Source organism: Lytechinus variegatus, chromosome 3 (assembly GCF_018143015.1).
Source record: "Lytechinus variegatus isolate NC3 chromosome 3, Lvar_3.0, whole genome shotgun sequence".
Lineage (NCBI taxonomy): Eukaryota > Metazoa > Echinodermata > Echinoidea > Temnopleuroida > Toxopneustidae > Lytechinus > Lytechinus variegatus.
In genome coordinates this window covers 48208981-48225602 of record NC_054742.1, presented here as the reverse complement: position 1 = coordinate 48225602, position 16622 = coordinate 48208981, and the positions used below count along the sequence as shown (strand labels likewise).

Genomic DNA, 16622 nt, shown 5'->3' with positions numbered 1-16622 from the left:
CATTCTGTCAAGTTAAGAAACATGTTTCTATTTATCTAGACTAGAAGGGGCCAGACTTGACTAGCATTCATGCTATTTTCTGGTTATTATTACCTTGCTTTTTATATGTATTCATTACTGATTGTCTGTAAACTTGTAAATTGGTATTATAATTTGCACATTGGATAATAAATTCATTCATTCATATGACCTATTAACAGCTGATGATAATCACTGAATATTTTAAGCAAATCAACCCTGCATTTTTTTATATGAACTTTTGATATTTTTCCACCTTATTGTTTGATTTTGTATAAAGAAATTTAATCAGAGCGTTAGAAATTGCATATACCAACACTAATGATGAACTGAATAAGGAAATGGATATAATTCCTTGAAAACTAGACGTAATGTATAATATCATATGGATGTTGAATAAAATCTTTATAGGGGAATATATACAAGTGTGAGATGGGGGGGGGGTGGGGGGCTTAATTGGGAATTGTTTGCGGTGGAATAAAGAACGGGCATTATAAACAAAAATGACGTTACTTTCCTTTGAAAAGAAAACATGGTAGTTAAAGCAGTTCTCACTCACTTTCAAACCACAATCCTTTCTATGGGAACTCGGGTATGTAATTGAAAATATATCGAGCATGTACAGTAGCCCCCTTCCTCCCCCCCCCCTGAAAAAAAGAGAAATCCATATCGAAATTCTGCACTATGAATCTTATGCGAGAACGCACTGCAGAGTGTCCACATAGTTATACGAGACCAATATTCTTACCGTTCATCAACTAAGATGATCGAATATTTCTCCGGGATATTTCTATATTCTGTCATATGCAATGCTGGCAGTGTTGCAGGTGTCAATATTTCATTCTGAACATAAATTCATTTGAAAATGTTGAATCCTGTTATTTTGATAAAATTCTTATAAGTTCATCAACATTTCTGTCCAGCAAGTTGTCAGATCTGACCGCTTTCCTTGATTTTGATTGGTTGAGTATTCCTGTTACTATGGTAACTGTCGGATAAAACGTCCAATAAGGGGTGCTTTCATGAAAACGCTCCCCGATTGCGAGTCACATTTTCTACGTCACAGTCATACTAACTGCACAATAATAATAATATATTATTCTTGCCACAAAGAGGCTGTACTCTCTTCTTTATATTGATTTCTCCGCAATGACTTTCCGAGAGGTGTATAATAGGCATTAGCCATAAACCCGACAATACGCTCTTTCAATAAATTCAACGGTGCACAATCCTTCGATACCCTCCTATCACAACAAAATACTGATTCCTGATGATTACACGTGTGAGATATACTACGTGAAAAGGTTTGCATTTCATTTTATATATTTTGTGCAGTCAGAAAACATGGAGTGATATTTTTGAGCTGGATTTGTATCCTGAATACGCGGCGAAGAAACAAAGTAAGTGAAGAGTTTACTTTTGAAGGTGTAAATACTAGAAGTGGCTATTACTATGACCAAGTAGTAGAATAGTAGTAGTAGTAGTAGTAGTAGTAGTGGTGGTATAGTAATAGTAGTTGTAGTAGTAGTAGTAGTAGTAGTAATAGTAGTAGTATAGTAGCAGTAGTTGTAGTAGTAGTAGTAGTAGTATAGTAGTAACAGTAGTAGCAGCAACAGCAGTAGTACACAGCAAAAACTGCGGTGTTAACCGGTGTACATTGGCGGTATTAGTTTTACACCTATAGGTGTTATTACAACACCTATGGTTGTTGCATTTACCTTCTTTGGTGTTATGTTCAATCTCTTGGGTGTTATTTTAACACCTCAGGGTGTGGTCCTCTATTAACACCAGTTGGTGTCAGTTTTAACACCACAGTTTACAGTGTAGGAGTAGTAGTAGTAGTGGTAGTAGTAGGAGTAGTAGTAGTAGTACACTCTAAAAAATGAAGTGCTAATTTAGCTCTTAAAGAGCGTGTATAGTGACTGCACTTCGGAGTGCTGATTAGTCTAGTTCAAATTTGAACTAAACAAATCAGCACTCCGAAGTGCAGTCACTACGCTCTTAAGAGCTAAATTAGCACTTCATTTTTTTAGAGTGTAGTAGTAGTAGCAGCAGCAGCAGGAGCATCAGTAGTAGTAGTAGTAGTAGCAAAAGTAGCAGTAGACAATGAGCGGTAGTAGCGGTAGTAAGTGGCAGCAGTATAGTTGTAGTTGTAGTAGTAGTAGCAGCAGCAGCAGGAGCATCAGTAGTAGTAGTAGTAGCAAAAGTAGCAGTAGACAATGAGCGGTAGTAGCGGTAGTAAGTGGCAGCAGTATAGTTGAAGTTGTAGTAGTAGTAGTAGTACATGTAGTAGTAGTAGTAGCAGCAGCAGCAGCAGTATAGTAGTACATGTAGTAGTAGTAGTAGTTGTAGTAGCAGTAGCAGTATACACTGTTAAAAAACCCCTGATTTTACAGAAAAAAGAAAGAAGATTTTGCATAAAGCAATAACAAAATCATTCTGTAAATTCATAAAACAGGAATTATTCTGCAACTTAACAGAACAGTTCTGTTTAAAAAAAGGAAAAAGGGTGTTTTATTAAAGGAAATTTGTAAGGTTCCATACACCAAATACCAATTTCCTGTAAGATTACGCAATCTGGTAAGATTACAGGTGTTCTCGAGACTCTGCTGCAGGAACTTCTTTTATTTTAAGTATAAATTTTCTAACAGTGTAGTAGTAGTAGTAGTATAGATCGTCAGCGCTATCAACAAGATCAATAACCATCATTATCCTCCTCCTCCTCCTCCTCCTCCTCATCATCGTAATCATCGTCGTCATTATCATCATCGTCATTATCATCATCATCATCATCATTATCATCATCATTATCATCATCATCATCATCATCCTCATCCTACCCAACATCATCATCATCATCATCATCATCATCATCATCATCATTATCATCATCATCATCATCATCATCATGTGTTTTTTTTGTGTTTTTTGAAGGAAGATAATGATGACTAGCCAGAGTTCAAATACAAGTTCTCAATCAGAAGAACATTGGTTCGACACCATTCTTCATCGGATTGGTAATGGTGTTACACCAGACGACTATCATACCTTTGGCCTAAAATTAGGAGTACCTCGAGAAATGAGTCGGGTAAGTTGACCTATCGCCTATATGTAGATATATAGATTCTTCCGTTTTGAACGCCCTTTGGATTTTGAAATAACGATGATTATAATTCTGAGTTTGATATATGCCTATCATAAATATCAAAGTTGAAATTCATTCGACCACGATTCAAAAAGTTCGGACTTTGACTTACATATTGTTATTTAAGAATTAACAATAAAACGAAATTCACACGTTTAATAGTCAAATAAGCAAATAAACAAAATCATCACCTGTTTTCAACCAAAGCATTAAAGTGAATTGAACCAAAATAGAAATAAATGAATATCATGAAAGTTGATTGCATATTCTATGGCAAACACCTAGTTCTATCTAAATTTATCTCAAGCATTCACTCACTTAGCTGGTATCATCCTTATTCATTTCACCCGTCACCGCATACTGATATTGCTTTTACTAATCATTTCCTCCCCCCATCCTAATGTATACTCCGTTACCATGGCAACAAATGAAGAATATACGAGAGAGCGCAGATGAGGTTTTTCCCGATGTCACAATCGCTCTTCTGCGTCAATGGATGAGAAAGCTGGGATTCACTCCAGAGCAGCTGGCTGATGAACTAGTGAAGGCTCTCAAAGCTGTTCAGTGCGAGAAATTGGCCACAACAATACAACAAGGTATCCCAGTATGATCTCTCTCTCTCTTTTCTTTTTTAAGGAAATATATAAACGTATAGCATTTTCGCATTAACAGACAGGTCATAACACAATGAGGAAATACACAAAATGCATGTATAATAATTGACTAGGAAGATTCGCAAATAACAGAACAAAGACGAAACAAAATCAAAGGGCAAAACAATACAAGGAGTGACCCATGGATGGTCAGACATCGGTTTTGATTTAATTATTAAAGATTTAATTTTTGATTTTATAGTGTGAAAGTTAATGATCTGAGATTAAACAAAAGCAATGAAAAACATGGCATGGATATCTTTATGATCCATATTTGAAGTCCATGGTTCGACAGATTACTAACCATAATTTACCCGATGTGTATTTATTCAAGACTATTTATAGTATATGACTTAATGCTGACATGAAGCATGCAGAGGCCGTATTTGATGTCTATATATTTGCAATTAGGAAACATACCATGGCAACAGCATGTTTTTGCTTATATCATTTTCATAATAAAATACGCAAAGTTGATTTACAATGTATTTTTTATTATTTGTCTCTTCAATAAACCCCATCACTGCATGATCATAAAACTTAACGTGAACTTAATGAAAAAATAATGATATGATACATATCACTCTCTAAAGGACAAGTCCACCCTAACAAAAGTTGATTTGAATAAAAAAGAGAAAAATCCAACAAGCATAACACTTTATCAAAATCGGATGTAAAATCAGAAAGTTATGACATTTTAAAGTTTCGCTTAATTTCACTAAACAGTTATATGCACATCTTAGCTGGTATGCAAATGAGGAGACTATGACGTCATCCACTCACTATTTCTTTTGTATTATGAAATAATCTAATTTTCTCCTCATTGTCAAGTGATACAACGATTAATTCCTCCCTGAACATGTGGAATTAGCATTGTTTAATACTATATGGTTCAGTAAAGTTGGTCCTTATTGTCAAATATATAAAAAATGAAATATTGTCTAATTCAAACAATAAAAAACAAAAGAAATAGTGAGTGATGGACATCATCGACTGACTCACCTAATTGTGCATATCACTGTTTTGTGAAAAATAAGCGAAACTTTATCACAACTTTCTTATTTTACATCCGATTTTGATGAAATCTTCAGCACTAAGTTAGTTTGATTTTTCTCTGTTTATTCAAGTCAGCAGTTTCCTGGGGTGGACTTGACCTTTAATTCAATGTGTTCTTTATACTGCCGCAGCTATTTGATTTATGTGGGTTGTTTTGTTTGGTTGTACAACATATATTCATAATACTCTTCCGAATTCCCCCAATACAGCTGCACAATGCAACCAACATACGACTCACCCTTTCTTTTTCTCCCACTCCCCCTCTCTCTTATTTATATGAGATTCCCTGTCTTTCTAATCTTTTTAATTTTTCAATATTTTATTCACCCTATCACCCCCCAAAAAAAGCGAAAGAAAAAGAAGAAGAAAAAAAACCAGCATGCATCCTTCCAGATAATATGAGGCTATATTTTTTCATATGTAATAGTGTCATGACAGTATCTGGATATCTGGGAAATCTAAGCCTGTCTTTCTATTTCTTTTATAATGATTTTATAATAACAACATCATGTACAATTCATCAATATTTTACAGAAATCCAGGAAAATGAGGAAGAATGGAAGATATGCATCCAACCACAAAATGCTGCTGATACTCTGTCTAAACGTCTTGAATCTCAGAAAATATCACCGGAAGCCAAAGAAACAGGTATGTACATTGAATCCATCCGTGAGGAAAGCTCACAAAATAAATATTGGAGGGTCAAAGTTTTAACGATCGCTCTGTGTAAATAAATTTATAGCCCATTTCATATACTTTTTAAATCTGACATACTGAATCAGCAGTTGAAAGATTGGAAAAGTGGCAACATTTTCCTAATATATGTTATAATGTTATATTTAATAACCTTGCATAAAACAAATTGGTATTTGGAAAAGTTTGCCACTCCCCAAGTCATTCAATTGCCTAAACTTCTCTACAAACAAATCAATCCAGAACAGAAATTATTCAGTTGTGAATATCACAATAATCTTTGCTTGAAATATACTTTGTATGTAGAATAATTCCAATGTATCTAATTCATTATTCACACCCGGGCTAGGCTATAAAAATGTTTATTTTCATCACAATTTCAGATGCTTATGGAACAAAGAGTACGGCAAATGGACTTTCAAAACGGAGAAAGAAACCAAAAGCGAACTATCTCATACAGCCTCCCTGGAAAAATTACTGAGACGTGTGACCAACAGTAACAAACTGAAATAACAATGTTGGTGAAAGATCTAGATGAATCAAAACCAAATGAACGCCCGGGGCAGCAATCAAAATTGTATCATAATAAATATATTTGTATTGTAATTTATTTTGATGACTGTTGTATCATTCTTTTCTGATCAATGCCTTACTCTCTGTCAAAATTACATTTACGTTGTCACAATATGGATAAATCCCAGTGCGCAAAACAAGGTTGTTTAATTCTCATAAGGGGGAGTGAATGACTATCTATTTTCTGTGTTATGAAAAGAACTATACTGTGACTTAATATTAGAAGCAAAGCAGTTTAACCTATGATGTTTTCAGGCAATCTTCATAGAAAATTACCTTATATATATATATATATATATACATATATATAAAAAGTTTAGAAATTTAAACCTGAAAGCATCGAAATTATTGTCAGGACAATGCAGTAACAGTAATAACAATGAGAAAACAGTGAAATTAAAATCGCAAAGTACAATTGAACAATAATACATGCAGTTTGTGTAAGCTAATTACTTGAAACAAATTCATTTTGATCAACAGACCTGTTATGTATTCCCAATGATTATGTCCATATTAAATTAATTTTATTTACTTCAAATTTTGCTTTGTTCGTTAATTTGAATGTTTGTTCATTGTGCATTTGAATCGGAGTGTATCATCAACATTTTTGTCCAATACATTGTCAGATCTGACAACTATCCTTGATTTTGAGAAGCACAGTTACTATGGTATCAATGGATATAACAGATTTTGTCAGACGAGCACACGATGTCATTTGATGCATGAATATTAAATCGAAATGTATCAAAAAGTTTGATGGTCAAATTTTGCCGATCATCAAATTCGTAAAAATTGCATTATTCAAACAATAAAAAACCAAAGAAACAGTGAGTGACATCATCGACTCTCTCATTTGGATGTAAATGGCTCGTTCATATAACTATTGTTAAAAATAAGCGAAACTTTGAAATGTCATAACTTTCTCATTTTACATCAGATTTTGTTGAAATTTTTGCATTGTGCTTGTCTGATTTTTTTTCATTGATTCAAATCAACATTTTTCAGAGGTGGACTTTACCTTTACCTTTAAGAGTTATATAGTTATCTCAGTGTTTCTTGAGAAGAGACATACATATCTAATCCGATATTGGCTTTCAGTGAAGAGGACGTATTTGGTGAAATTGAATTCTGCCTCCGAGTACTTCTCCTGAGCTATGGGAGCACCAAGTGAGAAAGTGACATCGTTGCCGTCTAGCTTCAAGACTACATCTTGACTGGGATCTACAATGTATAAGGAAGAGACAAGTGAAATCATATCATAGTAAAAATTGGATCTCCGGAAAGTCATAAAAATTTGAGAGTAACATTTCTATCATCTTTATACAAAAAAAGGGCCTGTAGCCCCTTCCTTTTGACGCCGCATTCCCCCTCTCCATTGACGGAAAATGAAGAATAATGGATCTGTCTCGAGAGACTATACCTTCCAACATTTCCCCTCCGAGCGGACATTCACCGCCGGTAAATCCTAGATCTGTTCCCTCCCCCGAGTGACCAGGACTCCATAACATAAAGATTGAGCAATTGATCGTAGGGTTGATTTCTACAACTGATCATACATAATCAATGCAATCCATCGTAGAAACCAGCTCTAATTGAAGATCAATCGTTACACTTTGTGTTATTCGACCTGGCATAGTCCAGCTAATAGTTTCTGTATCGTATTCTCACCTGGTTCTTGTCTCCCTCTGGCAGTAAGACTGTCATAGTCTTCCTCCAGGTAGGTGACGTCTCTATCGTATTCATCCGTTTCCTCTGAATTTCCCAGGGCCACTTCCATCAGGAACAGGACTGCGTTATTGTCAACCCGGTTTTCTATATCAACTGTTGGAGAGTACAAAATCAACGTGTCACATTCAATCCAGCGAACCAGACCAATCAAATATATTACAAATATTTTTAGACCATTCCCGGTGACGTTCCATCGGTACCTGATTTGAAGAATTGGGTCTGTTGGAAGGAACATTGGCAGGTCGTCCGCCCCCTCCGTTATTTTCAAAACATGCGCATTGATGAAAAAAGAAAAGGTGAAATGATTCAGGGGAGACTTGGAAAGAAGATATTGAAAAGGGCTCTAGAACTATGATATAAATAAAAGTATTATCGAACCTACCATGCTTGGCAGCCTCATCGAAACATGGTCTAAAATACAAGCCCCAACCCGCATGAGATGCAAAACGATCACGGCGTTGGCTAATTGTATACCCCTCCTTCAAGACATAGGGAAACTCGTAGAGACGCAAGCAGGCTCGCCACAAAAGACGACGATTTCCAAGATCCTCGTGCGCAGCAAATGATGTCAACTGAAAAAATAATAAATCAATATGTTTGCAATACGACAAAATCTCAATCAAATCGGGTATATCCGTTGGAAATATGATGAAATATATAGAAAACATTTATTAGGCTTTAGTTTTAGCTTTGGATGAATCTATTTCCATGTAGGCAATCTTCAAAGATTTTGTACGATTCTTAATGCAAAGAGCAAAATACAAATAATGAATGGTTTCCCAAAAACCTTGTTTACCTCTGGCTCTCTGTCCACTTTCCAAATATTGAGTAGAGTCTCTTTGCCATCCCATTCACATGATCCATTACGAGTCATCTCTATATTCTTCAAAATCATCTAAAATCATGAAAGAGAAACAATTCGAATGATTTTATTTCTCTTTCTATTATCATTATATAATCTCTTTCATCACCATCATCATCATCATCATCACCACCACCATCATCATAATCCTCCGCCTCCTCCTCCTCTTCATTGATGAATATGGGATGACTGACGCAGGCAAATATTGTTCTCTATTCTCCTTGAGGGAGTCAAGTGGTTACTCGTAGATCAGAAATCATTAGTATAAAATAGAGAGGATGGGGTAGTCTAATAAGACTTAAGTTTATATTTACAATAAGCCGGCATGATATTGCGAACGCGAAGTACGAGCTGCAATTTATGAAACACTGACCTCGAGTTTTCATTCTTCTTTCTCTTGTAAATACCCCTTTCTAAAATTCGATTCTTATTTCTTTTCTTCTTCTCCACTTATGTTACATCATCAACCTAAAAAAGAAAGTGATATTCAAAATGGTAGTAACGTAAACGGGGCACTCCATATGCCTGATAGCGGGGAGGGGTAAAATTTGGATGAATGTCTGTTTTATCATACTTGTCAAATGATTCTTATCATAATATTCTTCCGTTTATGTTGGGTTGGATCGACACCAATGATGATGATGATCAACATCATTATTGCCATTACCATTTACTTCATCGCCATAGTAATCACCGTCATCTTCATCGTCATCACCGTGACATCATCATTCTTAGTACCATACAACGCAATCAACATCAACATATTTATGCGTTTAGCTCATAATAACATGCACATCTTAAACTAATATTAAATTGCTGACTTTAATTGCAGCTTTGAGACTAATAATTAAGTTGAAGAAAGTAAACATGGTAAAAAACGAGTATCATTACTAAAAGCATGAATATAAAAACAATTAAAATATTTAAAAATACGAACAGATGGTGAACAGCCAGAGTGGTGATGACGGCCAGGAAGGGTGGGAGGGGTAGAGCTGCTGTTTTTTTTCTCACCTTGTATTCATCAGAAGTATCTGAAAGATGTTCGATTTTACATTTCACGACATCTTTGAGATGGACATCAAGTGGGTGTGGTATTATATCTCCTTTGTTCTCCTGTGTAACAAGATTTAAAATATCGTAGTATATTAAAGGTCAAGTCCACCCCAGAAAAATGTTGATTTGAATAAATAGAGAAAAATCAAACTAGCACAACACTGAACATTTCATCAAAATCGGATTTAAAATAAGAAAGTTATGACATTTTAAAGTTTCGCTTATTTTTCCTAAAACTGTTATATGAACGAGTCAGTTGCATGCAAATGAGAGAATCGATGATGTCACTCACTCACTATTTCTTTTGTTTTTTATTGTTTGAATTATACAATATTTCATTTTTTACAGATTTGACAATAAGGACCAACTTGACTGAACCATATAGTATTAAACAATGCAAATTCCACATGTTCAGGGAGGAATTAATCATTGTTTCACTTGGCAATGAGGAGAAAATTAGAATATTTCATATTTCATATAATAAAATACAAAAGAAATAGTGAGCGGATGACGTCATCAGTCTCCTCATTTGCATACAGACCAGGATGTGCATATAACTGTTTTGTGAAATTAAGCGAAACTTTAAAATGTCATAACTTTTTTATTTTACATCCGATTTTGATGAAATTTTCAGTGATATGCTTGTTGGATTTTTCTCTTTTTATTCAAATCAACTTTTTGTTGGGTGGACTTGTCCTTTAATAAAAATCAAAGATGAAACAAAAGATATTTCATTAGCTCAGAATGGGACATATTTTGTAATTAGTGTAAATATTGCACGAATCGAGAATAAGACTAGTGCAATATTGAAACTACTGTGGAGACAGGACGTTTCTGTATCGCATAAGGGCAATCTGATTTATGCCATAATGATTTACATTTACCATTTTAAGACGGTAATTCTAAAAAAATCCCATTAATTGAAACTGCCCTGAATTATTTTGCAACGTTAATGCAAGAGACATAATTGTATCATTGTACACAACTTTTACATTCAAAGTTCATTTAGTTTGGGCAATATTACGAAAATTTATCTCAAGACCATACCTTAGCCTCTTCAACAGTCTTCAAGCAATTTGTAACACCGCCTAGAACCTGTGAAGATATATACATGATAGGAATAAGGGTAATTTATGATGGGCGGGGGCGGGGGAGGGGGAGGGGTAGAGAGGGGAGACATCGAGGCTTAAGGAGAAACACAGTTAACAATGAAAATAATAGAATAGTAAGTCGAAGTGTGGATAAAGATTTTACTTAAAAGAGGTGAGCGTTATAGGGTATGCGTTTACGTCATTTTTTCTGTCAATTGAATAATAATAGAGAGTGATAAGCCCAAAATCTCTTTCTTGGTACTCTTCTTTCTTATTTACTTCCTCTTTTCTTCTCTTCTATCATTGAGACGCAGCCGACTTCAAAATTTTAAAAGCAAAAAATAGTCCAATGATGCCGATCCCGCACAACTTTTTATTTTAAAGCAAATGCATGCAAAAAAATATCGAAACGCATCATTCTTCAGACTTGATGATACCTCCCATTACAAACAAATGATTCGATTAAACAAAACAACTGTCATGCAGTTCTATATTGATAAAAAACCATAACACTTACTTAAACATCGTCCCAGTTTAGGGTATAATCGAAATAATGTATAGGCCTACCTCGAAAAAAGTTGCACATTACAATCTTCCGCACTATACCAGTTTTTTTTTTTTTGTAATGGCACACACCTATAACAATTGTAGGAAAAGCACACTAGTTTGCAAATGACAAACCAAGTTTTTTAATAGGAAGAACATTACCAATATCACATCTCTTAGTCGCTTCACTTTATCGGTGTCATCAATTACCGCTCCATCGACGTGTTTGATCAAGCATGGAACAGTGTGGTAGAAATCCGAAGACAACTGCCGATATTGTTCCGTTGTCGCATCTCGCTGGATGATGTGATTTTCGATCTCTTTCAAAAGAGACAGGCCTTCTAGTAGTTGGGTGTTGGTGGGAATTCCCAAGGGAATATAGTCAACACCTAGACAAAAAAAGCAGTGATGAATAAATGAATTAAACACATTAATAACGGGAAGCGCAGCATTTATTAAGTGCATATTGGGCCCACATAAAAAAAGGAGATCAAGTATCTTGTGGAATCAAAGAAACTAATAAAAATATCTTTTTATGGGTATAGAATAACATTCGCAGGCAAAATAGTATCATTCTATTGATACGTCCCTCTATTTTAATCCATCCACTCTGAATAAAAAAGAGAAACAAGATCATATCATGATGAATCAAAACTCTTTGGTTATATTATTAGATACCTTTAAGACCTATTTCGAACTTCTTCATCTTTTCGTTGCCTTCGTAAAGATCGAACCTTGTCAACTTCTTATACAGCTGGTCCTCGGTGAATATTAGCTGGACTAGGTCTAGAGTGGGTTGGATCAGAGTAGTCTTGGTCATCTTAGCAGCCCCATCATCAGATAGAATGTTATGAAGCTAGAGATAGAAAAGGAGAATACATTCAAGCACAATGCAAGAAAATAAAATTAAAGCAATATTATAGGACACTAGAAGCGTAATATACAAACGCATAAACCAAGTAAGACAAAATGAATTAGATCAGAAAATAATCGCAGAATAATCTATTCCAGAAAATAAGAGCTGTGAACATTTACATGATAAAAACTATTTTGTATTTTTACCTTTCCAAGATTTTCTTTCAGTTGAATCTCATCGTCGTATCTGAATTGAACAGGGGTGTATTTTCCAGAACAAGGACCTGGAGAGGGTAAGCTGTTGCCCCCCTTGGTATCGGACCAAGTGTAACCTGTCAGCTCCTTGTATTTGCTCTCGAAGTAGTCTATGGCCTCTCCCAGCCTCAGTCCGAAGTTTTCATCATTGTATTTGCCCACCTCTCCCTTTAAGCAGATATGAAGAAAAAAGAAATGCATAGGATTAACGATTAAAGGACAATTCCAGCAGTCCACCCCAACAAAATGTTCATTTGAATAAAAAGAAAAAAAAACAAGCCGATAACACTAAAATTTCATCAATATCGGATGTGAAAAGAGGTTTTGACATTTCAAAGTTTCACTTAATTTCACAAAATAGTTATATTCACATCCCGGTTGGTATGCAAATGAGAGAACTATTTCTTTTTTATTTCACTATTTCTTTTGTATTTTATTACATGAAATATGAAATATTCAAATTTTTCTCCCCATTGTCTTGTGAAACAATGTTTTATTTCTCCCTGAACACGTGGAATTATCTGTGTGAATTACAAAATTCAGGCGTCACGGGTTCAATTCTGCAAATATGACTACTCACGATTTTCCCTGACCTAGTCCATACGCTGCATAGGTCCTCTTCATAAATGATTTGTAGAATGTAAAACTCGTTCACAAGTTCTTCCCCAAGATCAGTTCGGACCAATGTGCAGTCAAAATCTTCGTGTACATTATAGGCGAGGTAGCTTTCACTGTACTAGTGAAGAGGACAAAATTATATTATTTACTTGAAAAAAAAGAGAATAACAATAATTCATCTTCAGGCCCTGTGAAGCGGGGGGGGGGGGGTTCCTGGGGAGTGCTGCATGTGTTTTCTCCATAGGCAGCACCCCTGTACTTCTGGTAGGTATGAACAAAATGTATCCCACATGACCCATATTGTTTAGTGAAATATTGATTTGCTTTTTTTTTATTTACTTGTCATTTTTTTCTGGACCATGATCACCTTAATTTAAACTTTTTATTTTTTTCTTGTCAAATTTAAACCATGCAGCATCCCTGTTAAAATATCGTTCCCATGATGGCCCTGCTTATCCTCCATATGCATATTGGGCGGGACCTGAACAAGATATGTTTGTTGATTTTAAACTCTAAAATGGGCATCTCAGATTTGCTTTTTAAAATAGAACAATGACGTACGTCTTTCTCTTGAGAAATTTTTAGAAAGGTTCGCATCTAAAGCTTGAAAGATACCTCACTTTAATCAGTTAAAAAATATATATATTTTGAAGTATTAAAAAATTATAAGAATATTTCTTTAATTGTAGGATTAATGGGAGAATTGAAATTGAACATGATGTACCTCTGAGTCAATAAACTTGGAGTCAGGATACCGTTTGATGACGTCATCGGTAACGACCGATGATGCCATCTTGTCTATAGCAGCTTGGTAATTGAAGTCTTCCCTCGTCTTCTTCTCTGACGTAGCCATGGTGATACTTATATCTGTCAGAATATTAGGGAAGATTATTTAATTATTCCTTCTCCAAACTATCACAACCGGTATATCAATTTTTCTTTTCTATTTTTGTAGCATGCATGTTTTATCCCCTATAATATACCTGGAATCTTGGAATGGACAGGGGTGGGGACTAGGTTTGACCCCTTTTGACCCCAATCTACATTGTTAATTTCCTGTGAATTTGTGATTTGATGTGTTCCTTTGTCTGTCGCCTCTATATGGAAGGGAGAGAAGTATTATATTGCCTCGTTTAAAAAAAAACAGGCCCCTTTTATTTGCTCGTCAGAATATGTATAATATATGAGGCGATAATTTTTTTTATAGAATTTTGGTAGGAAAAAATCCCAGCTACAATGTTTTCTTCAATAAACCCCCTTTCATATTCAAATCATTGAATAAAAAGAGCCACTTTTATTTGCTCGTCAGATAATTTAAGGAATATGTATAATACATGAGGCGAATAAGAATCTAAATAGTAAAAAAATCCCAGCGACAATATTTTTTGTCAGTATAGTAAGAACCCCCTTAAATAACAAAATGGTTAACAACACTAATCAAATAATATTCTTGAAATATCTGAAACATGATATAATAATTTATAATCTAATTCCATGATAGGGTGAGATATATATTCCTGACCCGTATTATGCTGTTGAAAAAATACATGTAGGCCTATATTCCGAACAATACCCTTTCAGCTTTCTACCCAACGTGAAAAGCAACCCCTCTTATGAGTTTCAGTATGCCTCTACGAGCACGGGGTAAACTGGCAGTGGATATAATATCATATGTATTCACACAAAAGAAATTCACACCCCCATTCAGTTTGTGATAAGATAATCATATTGTATATCAATTTCGAAAATCTGTATAATATATACTGATATTAGCCCAGTATTTAAAGCTCTACAGCCTCGTATTGAATGAGAGCCCTTCTCAACTCGTGAAAATATAGTAAAACCAAGTACGCCAACAACATTTTTTAAATGAATATTTCAAAATCTTTAAAAACAACATGCTCATTGGAAAATAAAATTGAATACTCATCAATAGAAAAAAAAGTGGTTTATTACTCACATGCCACTGTTGAAAATGATCCATACGATCAGCTCCTCAACCCCCTGCCTGTTCAGTGCAATAGAAGCATCGCACTGAGGAATTCGTGCTCCGGAAAGGGCAGGAAAAGAAGGTAAACTGCGTCCCCTGGAAAGTAAATTTGCTTAATGACATCGACCTAAATTTAGTTCTCTTTTCTTAAATATGAGGTTGAATTCATAATTCATACTGCAAGTTTATTCTTCTATCAAGGGTAAAGTTTATAGAGTTGGTTGAATATTGGTAACCGTGTTGATATGGCCATTGATAAGGGAGACATGATGACAATAAAAAGTAAAGTGTGAATTATGATATAATTTTTTTAAACGAAAAAGATTGAATTCCAGAATATTCTTTATTTTTTTAGTCAAAATACACATGTACACATAGGCGTATGATTATGTAAGACGTAGAATAAAAATGAATATAGGCCTAATAAAAATTCTTTCTGGAAAGAAAAAAAAATCGAAATTGAAAAACGAACTGGGGCGAAAGTATATCTATCTTATCAGTGGAAAATCAAAAAAATTATGTATCAATGAAGTAGTCATTTATTATTTGACGCCTATGCATACATGATTTTAAAGAGCAACCGATAATAAAGTCTTCTTAAGCCATTACTATTGATAAAGACAAGATTTCTTTACAGCACATTTTGGGTTACATCATCAGTCCCATGGGAAATTAAAAGTCAGTTTACTTCTTCAAAGGGCCACCTGGAGAGTGTTTCATCAGCATCATTGGCGGCGGAAGCCAAAAATTTTAGGAGGGGACAACCCAAATTATTTTGACAAGCAAAAAAAAAAAAAAAAAAAAGGCTCTCAACCCAAACATTTAGGGGGGACGTAGGAAAATACATTGACAAGCAAAAAAAAAAAAAAAAAAAAAGGCCTTTAACAACAAATTTAGGGGGGGTTCGTCCCCCCTCCTCAAATTTAGGGGGGACACGTCCCCCCCCCCCGCTTCCGCCGCCTTTGATCAGCATTCATGTCTGACAAGTTGTTTGATTGTTCAACTTCCCTTGATTTTATTACATAAAAGCACTGTTACTGTGGTAACCCCCGTTGTAACCGTTGGATACATGTGATTTTATGATATGTCATACAAGTCCTTTCATGAAGTGCTCCCTCGTTGTCATTGTATTGTCATTGTATCAGTAAAAAAAGAAAAAAAAAACAAAGGGGAAAAATTCCAGAAAACTAAAGCGGAATATCAATAGAAGTATGTGGAGTATAATTATCATCATTATAGAAATGGGGTTCTATACAGTGATGCACGTCATGCATAATATTTGTGGTTATGTTTTTCTTTAAATGCAACGTATTGTATCAGAATATTCAGTACTGATAAATGGCAAGTTGTCCGTTGGATATCATTGTCTTACATATTTTTCTGTAATATGTTTACATGTGTATGTATATAATATTGGCGTAAAGTGGCGATTAGAAATATCCGTCACCTTCGGATTTTCAAATTAATTTCACATCATAAACATAAC

General features: G+C 34.8%; 2 protein-coding genes across 4 annotated transcripts; one reads left to right on the top strand and one right to left on the bottom strand.

Annotated features, from left to right (window-relative positions):
- Positions 1–1170: 1170 nt before the first annotated feature.
- Positions 1171–6098, top strand: LOC121412218. Of its 3 annotated transcripts, none has more exons than XM_041605127.1 (5): positions 1171–1322; positions 2957–3106; positions 3597–3759; positions 5407–5520; positions 5949–6098. In XM_041605127.1, the coding sequence occupies exons 2-5, from the start codon at positions 2960–2962 to the stop codon at positions 6044–6046; spliced, it is 522 nt and encodes a 173-aa protein (XP_041461061.1). In that variant the 5' UTR covers positions 1171–1322; positions 2957–2959; the 3' UTR covers positions 6047–6098. The 3 variants fall into 3 exon arrangements, with proteins under 3 accessions (XP_041461061.1, XP_041461060.1, XP_041461059.1); XM_041605126.1 differs by having other exon boundaries at positions 2953–3106; XM_041605125.1 differs by having other exon boundaries at positions 1173–1418; positions 2953–3106.
- Positions 6099–7171: 1073 nt separating this feature from the next.
- Positions 7172–15182, bottom strand: LOC121412217 (protein mono-ADP-ribosyltransferase PARP3-like). The gene is made up of 12 exons (XM_041605124.1): positions 15107–15182; positions 13871–14013; positions 13109–13264; positions 12481–12696; positions 12097–12274; positions 11581–11807; positions 10829–10876; positions 9740–9841; positions 8663–8761; positions 8249–8438; positions 7807–7959; positions 7172–7359 (listed from the first exon to the last, which is right to left on the bottom strand). Exons 2-12 carry the CDS (start codon positions 13997–13999, stop codon positions 7172–7174), a joined length of 1686 nt encoding a protein of 561 aa, XP_041461058.1. The 5' UTR covers positions 14000–14013; positions 15107–15182.
- Between the last annotated feature and the right edge of the window lie 1440 nt (positions 15183–16622).